The sequence below is a fragment of the Bacillus rossius genome, chromosome 1, assembly GCF_032445375.1.
Source record: "Bacillus rossius redtenbacheri isolate Brsri chromosome 1, Brsri_v3, whole genome shotgun sequence".
Taxonomy (NCBI): Eukaryota; Metazoa; Arthropoda; class Insecta; order Phasmatodea; family Bacillidae; genus Bacillus; species Bacillus rossius.
Window position 1 is genome coordinate 259,551,079 of NC_086330.1, and position 12,059 is coordinate 259,563,137.

The window sequence follows — 12,059 nt, forward strand, 5'->3', positions numbered from 1 at the left end:
GTACATAGTGTGCTTGTGAAATTTCTAGTTTTGAGAGTATTGTTTTGCTAAAAAGAGGATAAAAGCCAGGTGCACGGACGGTGGCACCAAGCTGCTGAGACGTTCTGGCACTTTCTGCATTATTCTTATGATGGGAAATTCAGTAGGTGTTAACTCTGTCAGGAGGCCGTAAAACTATCAGGAGTTTGTGCCAGCCAATCAAAATTAACTTTCTAATTGTCATGTTTTTTTTTTTTTTAAAGCAATGGATCTATATGAGGATAATGTGTCCTTGGATATAAGAGCTGTATTATAATTGGTCAATGGGATCATGCAGCTGTTACTGGTTGTAGGTGGGTACTTAGCCTTGTCAGTCATTGTTCAAGTGCTGTACTGATAGATTGTGCCGTTGGGCAGCTCACATAAACCAAACTTTATTAGTGTACAGAGGTGGACAATTTCACGTCTGGCGTCGGGGCCATGCCGCAGTATGTTTTAACCTTTTTTTCTTTTTCCAAGTTTTGACTTTTAACTAGCAATTAGGCTCCAGATGTGCAGTGTAGGTCCAGGGTAGCCAGTGGGTCCACCAGGACATACAGGTAGTTCCATTGTTCAGTACCTGCTTGACGAGTCGCTTGGGACATAATTTCATAAAGGCACAGACTGTGAGGAGCGATCTGCAAGAGTGAGTAAGTTTCGTTATGTAACATCATGAAATTGTTAAATTGGTGTGTAAATCTAACAGAAGAAAATATTTTAAATAAATTTTGTAACTCATTTCTAACTATTTTATTTAAATATAACCTTGGGACAGTTGCGAGTAAATTAACTGTCAGTCAGAATCTTATACCAAATCGTCTGCATCATTAGACTCAATATTTTTCAAGGGTTTATTTGTATCTACAAGGAGCAATCATTGTCTTAACTGATTGTGAATTTTCACAAGAGTTCTCCCCAGCATGTTGTTAAAATTTCAGAGTCATTCTGACAAACGAAAATTTTGAAAGTAGCTTGTTACTAATATAGGGTCTGGGGTGGTCTAGTGTTCAGATCACTGTCCTTCCTCCAAAGCAGTCTGGGTTTGATTCCTGGCGGGATGAAAAACATGCCGGTCATTGCTGTGAGCAACTGGGTTTTCTCGGGGTATACGGGTCTCCCTCACCAATGCCTTCCATTGCTGCTGGTCCAGATTCATCACATCTTAGAAATCATCTCTCTCTTATGACTTTTATGTGGGCAAGGCATTAATGGGGTTGTTCCTTAAATTATTTTGTGATGGTGGTTTTGGATTTGAAGATCCTGTCGTGCCTCGACTTTCACGCAGTTACGAAAATCTGTTTTTTTCCTTCCCTTCTCCTTCCATATTGACATAGTCTGGCAACAAAGTACATTGGTGCGTATGCAGAATGTATTTGTCTTGTACTTAATTATGTTAAGTCGATTAGGTGACGGCCTTCTTCCAGCTGTAGATGTGGAGCTGGTAGCATGTGGCAAGAGTAATTTTCGCTGATAAGGTTAGCCTCTTAGGGCGCTGCTTTGCTTCAATGCCAGGATGGCATGTATTGTATGTCTGTTGCACCTCGAAAGGAATAACAAGAAGGATATTTTTGATTAACGAACGAATGTCCCTGCTGTGCTACTCGTCAATTAAACTCTCATCTTTACGCATCAAGCGACGTTTATTCTATCACCTGCATGCGCGTCCTGTCTGTAAAAACAAATTCTGGCTAGGTGGTTATTGCATCCAAAAATCTACTAGTGTGTCTTTTCTGGTGTCTTTTATTATTACTTCTCTACAGATTTTGATTATTCCTAACTAGTTTCAATTTTAAAAAATTTCATTTTTCAACTGCACTAGTGTACTCAGATTGTACGCTGAACAATACTGTCTACACTGTGGTTCCAGATTATCACTGACTATCTTTACTGGTTCAGTGTTTGGGTATGGGTTACGTAACATGACCACGTAACGCGTTATGTCGTTCACATAATCTTGCGCTATTTCCCACTATTTGTTTCAGACACTATAAAGTCTTGTACATATTCTCTTTAATTTGTATGCTGAAATTCAATAATTTTTCTGCACTTTTCCCCATTTACTATTCTGACTCTTAGCTTAAATGTGTTGGGGCTTTCTTGGTACATGAAAAATCAATCAAAAACTTAGCAAAGTTACTGTACTGTACCACAGTGAATTTGCTTTAATTAACTAAGTCAAAGTATTTCGTCTTTGTAGCACTTACGCACTATCTGCCTTAATTCATCTGACATCACTGTCACAGCTTCGAATTCATCGATGCGTAGGTCTCCTAGCAGCAGTCTCGTAAATGTCTCCTTGGGAACTCATTGTATCAAGCTGGATGCCATACTGTGAGAGTCAACCGAGTTACAAACACACTTAACCTCAAAAAAATGAATACTACAAGTATTATATTTTCTTTGACTTTTAAGCAAGAGAATAGCAAAAATTACCCATGTGACACATTAGCTCGCAAGCAGAGTGGTGCATTTTTTTTTTCATATACAGTGTAAACTCTTTATAACGGTACTCAATTTGACGACAAACTCCTTAAAACGTTGAAATTGCTTGACTTTGGTTGGTTTACTTTGTTTTCTATACAATAATACACTCTATATAGCGTCACGCTCACTCTATTTAACGATAACAATATGGCACTATAAATCATTAAGCAGTACTTTCTAAGTTGCCGACGTTGATAAGAACTGCAGCTGTGTACGTTCTTTTGTATGCTGTTTTGTTGTTGTATTATCTAGCATGTGGTTACTTCGACTGACAAACCGGAGATTCTAAGAAATTTTGTCTTTTGTTTTTGTATTATGAAGTTGCACATGTTTACCTCGGTCACTAGACTTTTGTCAAGTAGTTACACTTTATCATTATCGCAGTTGCTTACATGCTTTCAAACTGTAAACGAAAATCTTTGTGTATTGACGAAAAAGTTTTTTTAATACACTCAATAGAGGCAGGAGAAAAGATCAGTGATGTTGGAAGACGCTTTGGATTTAGCCGCTCTACCGTGTCTACAATATGGAAAAACAAAGAAAAAATTCTGCAAGCAGAAGAGGATGGAAAATCTGCTCAGAAATTAAAGAAACCTCAATACGAAGATCTGGATCAAGCGATGCTATCATGGTTTTATAGACAACGCCAGAATAATATCCCTTTCTCGGGGCCGATCATGAAAGCTAAGACGAAACATTGGCCGAAGATCTAGAATTAACTGCTTTCAAAGCATCAGAAGGATGGCGCAGGAAATTCAAGCAACGTCACCATATCAACTATGGTAAAATTAATGGAGAAGCACAAAGTGTTGATACGAATGTGACTCACGGCTGGATTTATAGTGTGGCCCAAATTGAAAGAAAAGTATGCTCCGAGTGACATTTTCAACGCTGATGAAACCTGAATTTTCTTTAAGTTGACCCCCGAAAAAACATTGATATTTAAAGCAGAAAAGTGTGTGGGAGGAAAGCTCTCCAAAGAGCGTATCACGGTGCTTGTAGCTGCTAGTATGAGTGGCACAGAGAAAAGGAAGCTGTTGGTGATAGGAAAATCCAAAAATCTGTGTTGTTTTAAAAACCTGGAACAATTGCCAGTGACCTACCTATAAAGCTAATAAATCAGCCTGGATGAAAAATCAATTTTTCAAAGAAGAATTGCGAAGATGGGATGCAGAATTAAAAGGACGAAAAATCCTACTTGTTGACAACTGTCCTGCTCACCCTCCTGTATCTAATCTCCGAAATATAGAGTTGGGGTTTTTCCCGCCAAACTCGACAAAGTGTTTTGCAACCAATGGATCAGAGCGTTATTAAAAGTCTCAAAAGTCACTACAGAAAGAAACTCTTGATGGAACTGGTCAAATCTGAGGGTACAACTTCTATTAATATGCTGCATGCAATAAATTTTTTATCTAAAGCCTTTGATGAAGTGACAGCAAAAACTGTCTAGCACTCTTTTCGTCATGCTGGACTTTGTATTTGTTCTACGAGTGACGAAGAATAAAAAGAACCAGAGTTTGAAAATGAAGATGACCATCCATTAACTGAGTGGGTTAAGCAGTTCAACATGCCAAATAATTTGACTGAAAATCGACAAACCTACATAGAAGTTGACGACAACCTGACTACAACAGCTTCACTGACAGATGAAGAAGATGAAACAGACGATCCTGTCCCTCCACCAAGCATCAAACAAGCCCTTGATGCAGCGAGACTATTAGAAAAATACTTTTTATGTAATCAAGGTGATCCGGCAGTATCTCAAGATATCAGTAAAACACATAAAAAAATACAACTAAAATATTGGAGCAGCAAAAAACATCAGACGAAGATAACAGTTTATACGCAATAAGTGTTGTTATTTGTATGAATATTAATGTTTGTGTATAAAATGTGTACTATATTAGTAAATACATATTATTATAGAATAGTAAAATGATATCTTTTATTTCTCTCCATTTAACAACCACTCTCTATAACACCGAAAAATGCTCAGTCCGTTAAGTGTCGTTATATAGAGTTTACACTGTATATATAATTCTTTTAATAAAGTCCAAGTTCGACAAAACAAACAGAAATATGTCCCGCTCCCGGACAATGCACATGTTCTCTTGTTACTCACTTTCCTTCATTACTGGTGAGTAGCTCGCATATGTAGAGAGGCAACTGTTAAAAATAATAGAAAACATAAAATTAATATTCATACATATTAGCCCTGGCTTGATTACAATTGCAGTGACTAAATACAAAGAATCATTACCTGTTATGATCTTACAATTATATTGCTTTTGCACATATTTATTATATGTTTCTGCTACCGGCAGTTTCAATATGCCAATTAAAATCATATTGAATATTGAAGTGTTTCAGTAAATATTTCACTAATATTGTTTCAATGAATATTTCACCACAATAAATTATTACAACTATTCAAATCAGTAGTCTCAGTACCTCACTCTTAAGCAACATTATTACTGTTACTTATTCACAACTTGGAAATGCTTATGGGTTAACTAGGCATTTTGCACAATATGTCTTTATAGAGTGACGACCGAAAAAAATTACTGTAGATAACACCCACTGTACTTGGGTGTTTACTGTTGCCACACTCGCCTGATATCATGCACCTATTTCTCCCACGGTGAAGTGCACCAAGACATCGTCACTGAAGAACTCTGTGGCCAGCGTCCGCCCTCCTTCCCTTCTCGACAGACGTCTGGACTTCAATGATGAGAACTCTGGACGAGATGACTCAGGACACATCACGAAGCCCTGGTTGATGACCACTCAATACAGGTGTACAGTTGATCCAACACTTTCCTTCGAACACTGGTAAAGTTTATGTCAGTCACAGACCTTCACTTCCGGATTCGCATCCTTTGCCCTTAGCAACCTGGCAATAACTTCGACACAACCTGTTGTGTTGCAAAAGTGTAGTTCCTTGTTTATTACCCAGCTAAGAACACACTTGTCTAGGCTGTCCAAGTTTATTAATTCCTGATCCACGGGTACGGTACTGGTTCATTGTTGCTCGCCACACCGGGAACTCGCTCGTCCTCTACTCACTCATCACTTACTCACCCAGCGAGTGAAATATGTGACCTTCACCGGCAATACTTTGACATTCCTTTGGCTTTTCTATAGTACTAAACTCTTCAGATTCCGCTGAGCGAGTTTAAAGGTTTTACTTGCCCAGTGAGTCATTTATGACAGCGAGTGCAGGCATCTTTCTCGACAATTTACCTTTGTCTCGATGACTATCTCTGGCTACTTCTCCGCGACTGGTGCTGAGTCCGGCTGAACTTATGTTAGTTGCGCTTACTGCTGCAGAGGATAAGTCAAAATATTGTTACGAGGCTGCTAGCGATGAGACTGGCCAGCCGGCGGGAGGGATGCAAGTAGCAAACGTCCCTCTCCTACCGACACGTAAATTGGATTAGCTTCCTTCCCAAAAAGTACGGGGGCACCTTCTCTGTCTCGTCTGGTATATTCTGCATTACCCTAGAACCCCGTCGCAAGATGTGGCGTATCTATGACGCAGCTTTGGGTGTTAAGTCGTGGATTCTGATGATGCAACACTTCTGAGGGCTACAAGACATATCCAGGGTGGGACTTGGCATATATATAAGAACCAACCTGCAAGAAAGAGTTTGTGTGGGATGGTGGTAATAGCGGCAGAGAAGTTGAAAGGTTGAGCGACCCCTAGGCAAGCGATAAGCAAGTGACGAGCAGGCTTTGTGTGCGAAGATTGGTGCATCGGGGACAGTATCGCAGCGCAGATGAGTGAGTACTGAGAAGCAGTGTGTTAATTAACAAACTGGCAAAAAAAAACAATAAATGTACTGAAATATTATAATTTGTTTTTCTCAAAAAAAATACAGCTTTAAAAAATTGAAAAAACTCTCATAACATGTTTGTGTCTTTCTAATTTCATTTATGAAATAACATTTTGGTATCATTATGGGGTCATGAGAGATGAGGCATAAAGCAATGTAATTCAGTGAACAATGAAGGCACTTCAATACAGAGTACCACGTTAGCCTATTAACAGTAGACCACCACTCAACCGGAATCATTGGGGGGAGGTCTATTCCGGTTATGGGAAAATTCCGGGTAAGGGGAGTTGCGGTAGGGCCGGCCTCCGGGCCGGTTGAATGACCTTCATTCTAGCAAGCTGGCAGGCACGTGTTTCTTATCTCTGTGGGTGGGTGCATGCGTGAGCGAAGAGGATGGTGAAGAGGGTTCGGGGGAGGTAGTACGACTACAGCTGCAGTGTTGTGTTACTTCTGTGTTGACGTGCTAGTGATTCACACTTCCTGGAGAGTGTATAGTCACTGCCACGCACAGTTTACATTTCACATACACAAGAATAACACTTCAAAGCATCTCATTTAAAAACACAGAGATAGAGAAATACAGGTAAATGTAGACTGTTTAACCATATATTAACGTATAAATATGTACATAATACATATTTGTACACTAAATTATTGTCTACAAACTGAAAGCATCACACGTTGGAAGTAAATGTTACTGGCTATCACGTGTGTCAGCGTGTGTAGTGGGAGTCGGTGTACATTCTCGGGCCGGCCGGAATTTTCCGTTTACTTGACATAGTGAAACAATAAAACTACTTATAGCATAAACATCTTTATAGTAATTCACGTCCGAAGCGAAAACCAGCGGTGTATTCACGCAATGCGCGGGAAAGACGGGCTATAATTAGCTCTCTGACAGACATACACGCGCGTGTTTACAAGACATGTACAGTCAGGCAAAAGCAAAAACCCCTCATTCCAGTGCAGAAATGTTTTGTAATGTTTTAATTTTTTTTTGGAAAATTAGTTCCGGATATCGGGAGTTCCGTTTGTGGGAATTACGGTTGAGGGGTGTTCTACTGTATCATTTATGTAAAATCTACCTAGGTTAAAATTGCTATGTATGTATATTACAAATGAAAGTTCTTATGAATAGCTTAGTATGAAAGTAATTAAAACAGTAATCATACCTCAAAGTAATTAAAATTAAATATTTTTAACAAAAATGTTGTTATTCATTACCTGCTCTCAACTCATGCCACTGCTTTGTGTGTCATCTCATGAACCCGTAATGATCCTAACAAGATATTTAATAGGTGAAACGAGACTAGTAAAAACAATTTATGAGAATTTTTTCAAAATTTAAAATTGTCACTTTTCAAGAAACCAAATTTGAATTATTTATTTACATTTTTTAAATTAGGTTTTTTAATTGTGTTTTATCAAGCTGTGTGTTATATTAAAGCTTATTTAAAAAATAAAAATAAAAAATTTTAAATGGAAAAATTTGAGCTTTCTACCACCAACCCTTTCTTTCAATGACAATTATTTTTGTAAATCAGAAATATGCTAAATTTGAATTTTTTTTTTTTTTTTTTAAATTTTATTTTAAGAAACTACAATTTCAAAATATCCAAAAAAAATTGTTCTTGTACATCATGTATGTAAGTTATAAACCAAAAAGCATTGAATTCTTAAGAGCGTCCGGTAGATTTTGAATTAAAAGTGTGCTGATTTGACATGAAATGGATCATCATTAAATTGATGCAATTTAATTAATAGTGTATATATTAACTAATAAATAAAACTACATAATTGATTGGGCTGTCTTTTTCAGATCTGTATTTCCAGTTGTAAAATATGTGGTTCTTCCAAAATTACAGAAACCTAAATTTTTAGATGGTTTTGGGTGTACCAATTTTTCTCTAGAATACAAATAACGCATTGTTTTAACTAAAATGTTTTACAACAAAGGCTACATACAAATAATTAATTAAAAACTTTCAATTCATGCTTGGGCTGAAATATAAATTTACCTTTTAAATTTATTAAAAACACTAAATAGAAATGTATTAAATTTATTAAAATATTTATAACTAATATTTCTTATATAATAATTTAATTTAATTTTTGGGCAAATACACATAATATAACAACATATTCTTAAAAATACTTCCTTTAACTCCTTTTTGAATTATGAATTGAATCATTGTTGTCAGAGTAAAGTGAAGTTTTAGTATGTAATTGTTCCTGCAAATTTCAAAATGTTTTCTTGTTGTTTGCAGGAGAACAGTGAAAGATCCCCAAACAGGCCAAGATGTGATCCTGTGTGATGCTGATATGGACCTCATTCAGAGGATACAGTCCCAGAAAGTACCAGATCCTGAGTTTGACGAATATGCGGTAAAAACTTTATTATCTGTAGCTTTCGTCAGAATAATGTAACTAATCATATAAATATTTATTTGTCATATATAAGGACCCAAAAAAATTGATTGATAACTGTTCTAATTCATCACTTTAAGGTTCCGCATCCCACTTCCTTCCAAACAAAAAATTTCAACATGTTTGTGGAAACACAATACAACTATTTCCTATGTGTAAATCAGTACCATTTCGGAAAGTATCGCGCAGTACATCATATATTTGTAACACAAGAAAATTTTGATACAAAAGTATTTTGATATTATTAATACATTATTTTTTTATACTACAGCACCATCAATAGTACTGATGAACCACACAAGTGTGATAGTACTGTTGCATGATGCTGTATGTACTGATTACTGTACGTGTGCCTTATGCTTGACAACTTTCCAAATTATCTGTCTACTGGGTTTGTTTGGATAGTTGTGGCTGATCCTAGTGCTGATTCCTAGGTGGGGTAGGAGGGAATGGCGTGATGAGCTCAGGGGGATACCCTCAAGATGGCTGTCAACAGTTCGTGATGGCCCTCAAAGGGATGGCTGTCCTGGCGTTGGGGTGTTGGTTTGCTTTTGGTCCTTCCTTGGTGGAGGGAGCCGGGGTTGTCTCAGCATAGTGAGTGCCGGGAAGAACACTGCAAGTCACTTTGTCTCCTCTCAGCTACAGCATGGTCTCGGGCCTTGGCGTAGACCCGAGGGGCCTCATCGGGCGAATCCCCCTCTCCCGACATGGGTCGTGGTCTAGGTTCCTTGCCCTCGCCTCTGTATGAGAAGCGACATAGACTGATGCTGGCTACTTACGAGCTCCTGGTTGTCATGACAACTGCTGAGCTGCATGTTCCTCCCTGAGGATGGTGCTGGCTAGGCCAGAAGTAGCGGCATAGGTTACTTGGGGTACCCTCTTTCCGGAAAGGATACATGTGATATTTTAGTATCTCAATTTATTACCGGATATATGTGTAGGTGCAGGGGACAGCCTCTCTTTACAATCTGATCTCGAACCGATCTCTTCCTACTAGTACTTAGGAACTCTGTGCTGCTGCCTCTAACTTTCCTACGGCTTGTAGAGAGGCAGATCCTAAGTTAGGGACGGTGCGCACTCCTCTTGCTTTGCTACTCCTTTGCCAGACTTATTTGTCACCTCGTCTGAGAGACTCTGCCACGGGTGAGCGGGCGTCTGTTTTCTGTAGCGCCATGAACTTTGAACTCAGCTGCTGGAGAGGCGCGGTGAGCTGAAGACTGCTGCCAGTGATTTCTCTCGGGCACAACTTACTTGCCTGGCCAAGGGCCACTCTTTTATACCCGTCCTGAGGCCCCAGGAGTGACGTAGGTAAGGGAGGAATTCTGGGAATCGCCTGCCTCTTGTTAGAACTCCAGGTGGCTGTAGTGCCGTGTGCACTCGGCCGGCCTGGTGGGAAAGGGTATGGTCGCCCTGGTAACGGGTGACGCGAGTGGGGCCGGGCGGTGCTTGTCGTCTGCCGTGGCTCGCACACGTGTTTAGGAAGAGCGGGACTGACGGCTTAGTGATTACAGATGTACGCAGCATTCCACACGTCAGTACCTTCATTTTGTACTGTGCTTAGCAACCAAAATACTATATGTCGTGTGTCTTTATATCTTTGGCAATTTTGAGAAAGAGGAGAAAGGCTTTGTTTACTAAGAAACTGCTGAGTGTTATGTATTTTTATACCTAGCCTGATGCCACTTTTTTTAGTTTATTATGTGACAGATAAACATGCTGTTGTGGTTCAAGTAGAGATAAATTTTTGTTCCTTGAAAACGAAAAAAAAAATCCAAAATACTGAATTACAGTATATGTTTTCTCATATGTTTACACTTTGCATTGTTGTAATTTTATATTTTAGGCCAAGAAATAATAGTTCATGGTATGAAAGTAGTACATCTTACAATGTTACATGTAGTTATTTTTAGAATGTATTGTCTAGCTGGATCCTGTCCACATGTTGATGTTCTGTTTCAGTCATGTGGAAATTAATTATTTAGTCTCTTTTTACATTCTGCAAATTTATAACCAAGTAAGTTCAATTTTATGCCTTCCCTCCCTTTTGTTTCTAAAACTGTTGGTAGATAGTTCCAGTAGCCTCACGTCTGATATTTCTCACATGTGATATGAAAATTCATATATGTATGTTATTAGCATACTGCCATACACGAAGATGTCAAAAAGTGTATTTATTGTAAGATGGACATTTAGTGAAACATATGTCACAGTAATGACAGGAAAATGCAATAAAGTGACATGGTGGGTGGCTCGAAACTCAAATACTAGGTGGCTTGTAGCGAGACAGCATGGAGACAGTGTGTGTTCCTCCGTGTGTTAAAGCCATGGGTCGAGTGGTTCTCCTCGGAGGTGATGAAGATGCCAGTGCGCAAGTTCCCCGAGCACAAGCGCTCGTTCCTGCCAAGCCGGTCAGAGAAGCACAAGGTGAGCCGCATTGTGCACGCCATCAAGATGGGCTGGATCAAGGTGAAGCCGAAGCGGAAACAGGAAGGGCCGCAGTTCTACATGCTGTGGGGGAGCGACGACGGGGCGGAGCAGATGCGCCGGATACACAACCACATCCCTGCACCCAAGCGGAACTTGCCAGGCCACGCCGAGTCCTACAACCCACCCTCCGAGTACCTGTTCGACAGTCGAGAGGTTGGTATGCGTCGTCATGTACCTATGAGAGGTGTATGGCAAAATCTCATTACATCTTAAATGAACAAACCCAGTGTTGCTACTGTTAAAGTACTGTTCATAAATGCTAAATATCTTGTAAGGATGTGTGTGTATTTATATTAGTAATTAGTATATCAATTCCGATTCTGGAACAGGCCAATTACAGTAAACTCTCGCAAATCCGTGGGTGTCGGGGATTTATGACCTTCTGATTTTTGAAAACTTCGGATTTTTGAAAAATTTTCATTAAAATACAAAAAAAAATTCTAAAAGATAAGATGGTAGTCAATGAACATGTAATACTACCACAGGACGTCATAATAAACAAGACACTTGAGAAGTTAACAGAATGGTACGTAAGCAATACCAGTATAGTCCATTCATAGTAAATGAAGCACCCGAGAAATTTTTTTTCCTGAAAATTTACAGCCTGGCCTGATTAAATTTAACACACCCATTTGTTCAAGTTGGTAGTAAATTGTGTAAAAAGTAATTTAAAGTCATCTTAAATTAAATTAATGGCACCCGAAGTCGCACTTTGATGTGAAAGAGCTAGGCGTAGCAATGTGGCGTGCGCTGAAACGGGAAGCCCCTTGATAAGGGGAAGTGAATTTAGGAGGGGCGGTTGAGAGA

At 39.0% G+C, this 12,059-nt stretch overlaps 1 protein-coding gene across 1 annotated transcript in view; it reads left to right on the forward strand.

The window, feature by feature from the left end:
* LOC134527515 (ribosome biogenesis protein BOP1 homolog) overlaps positions 1–12,059 on the forward strand; it is a 142,894-nt gene that overhangs the window by 18,848 nt on the left and 111,987 nt on the right. The window contains exons 4-5 of the mRNA XM_063360250.1: positions 8,606–8,723; positions 11,088–11,405. Of these exons, the coding sequence (XP_063216320.1) occupies positions 8,606–8,723; positions 11,088–11,405 (436 nt within the window). The remainder of the gene's footprint in view (positions 1–8,605; positions 8,724–11,087; positions 11,406–12,059) is intronic.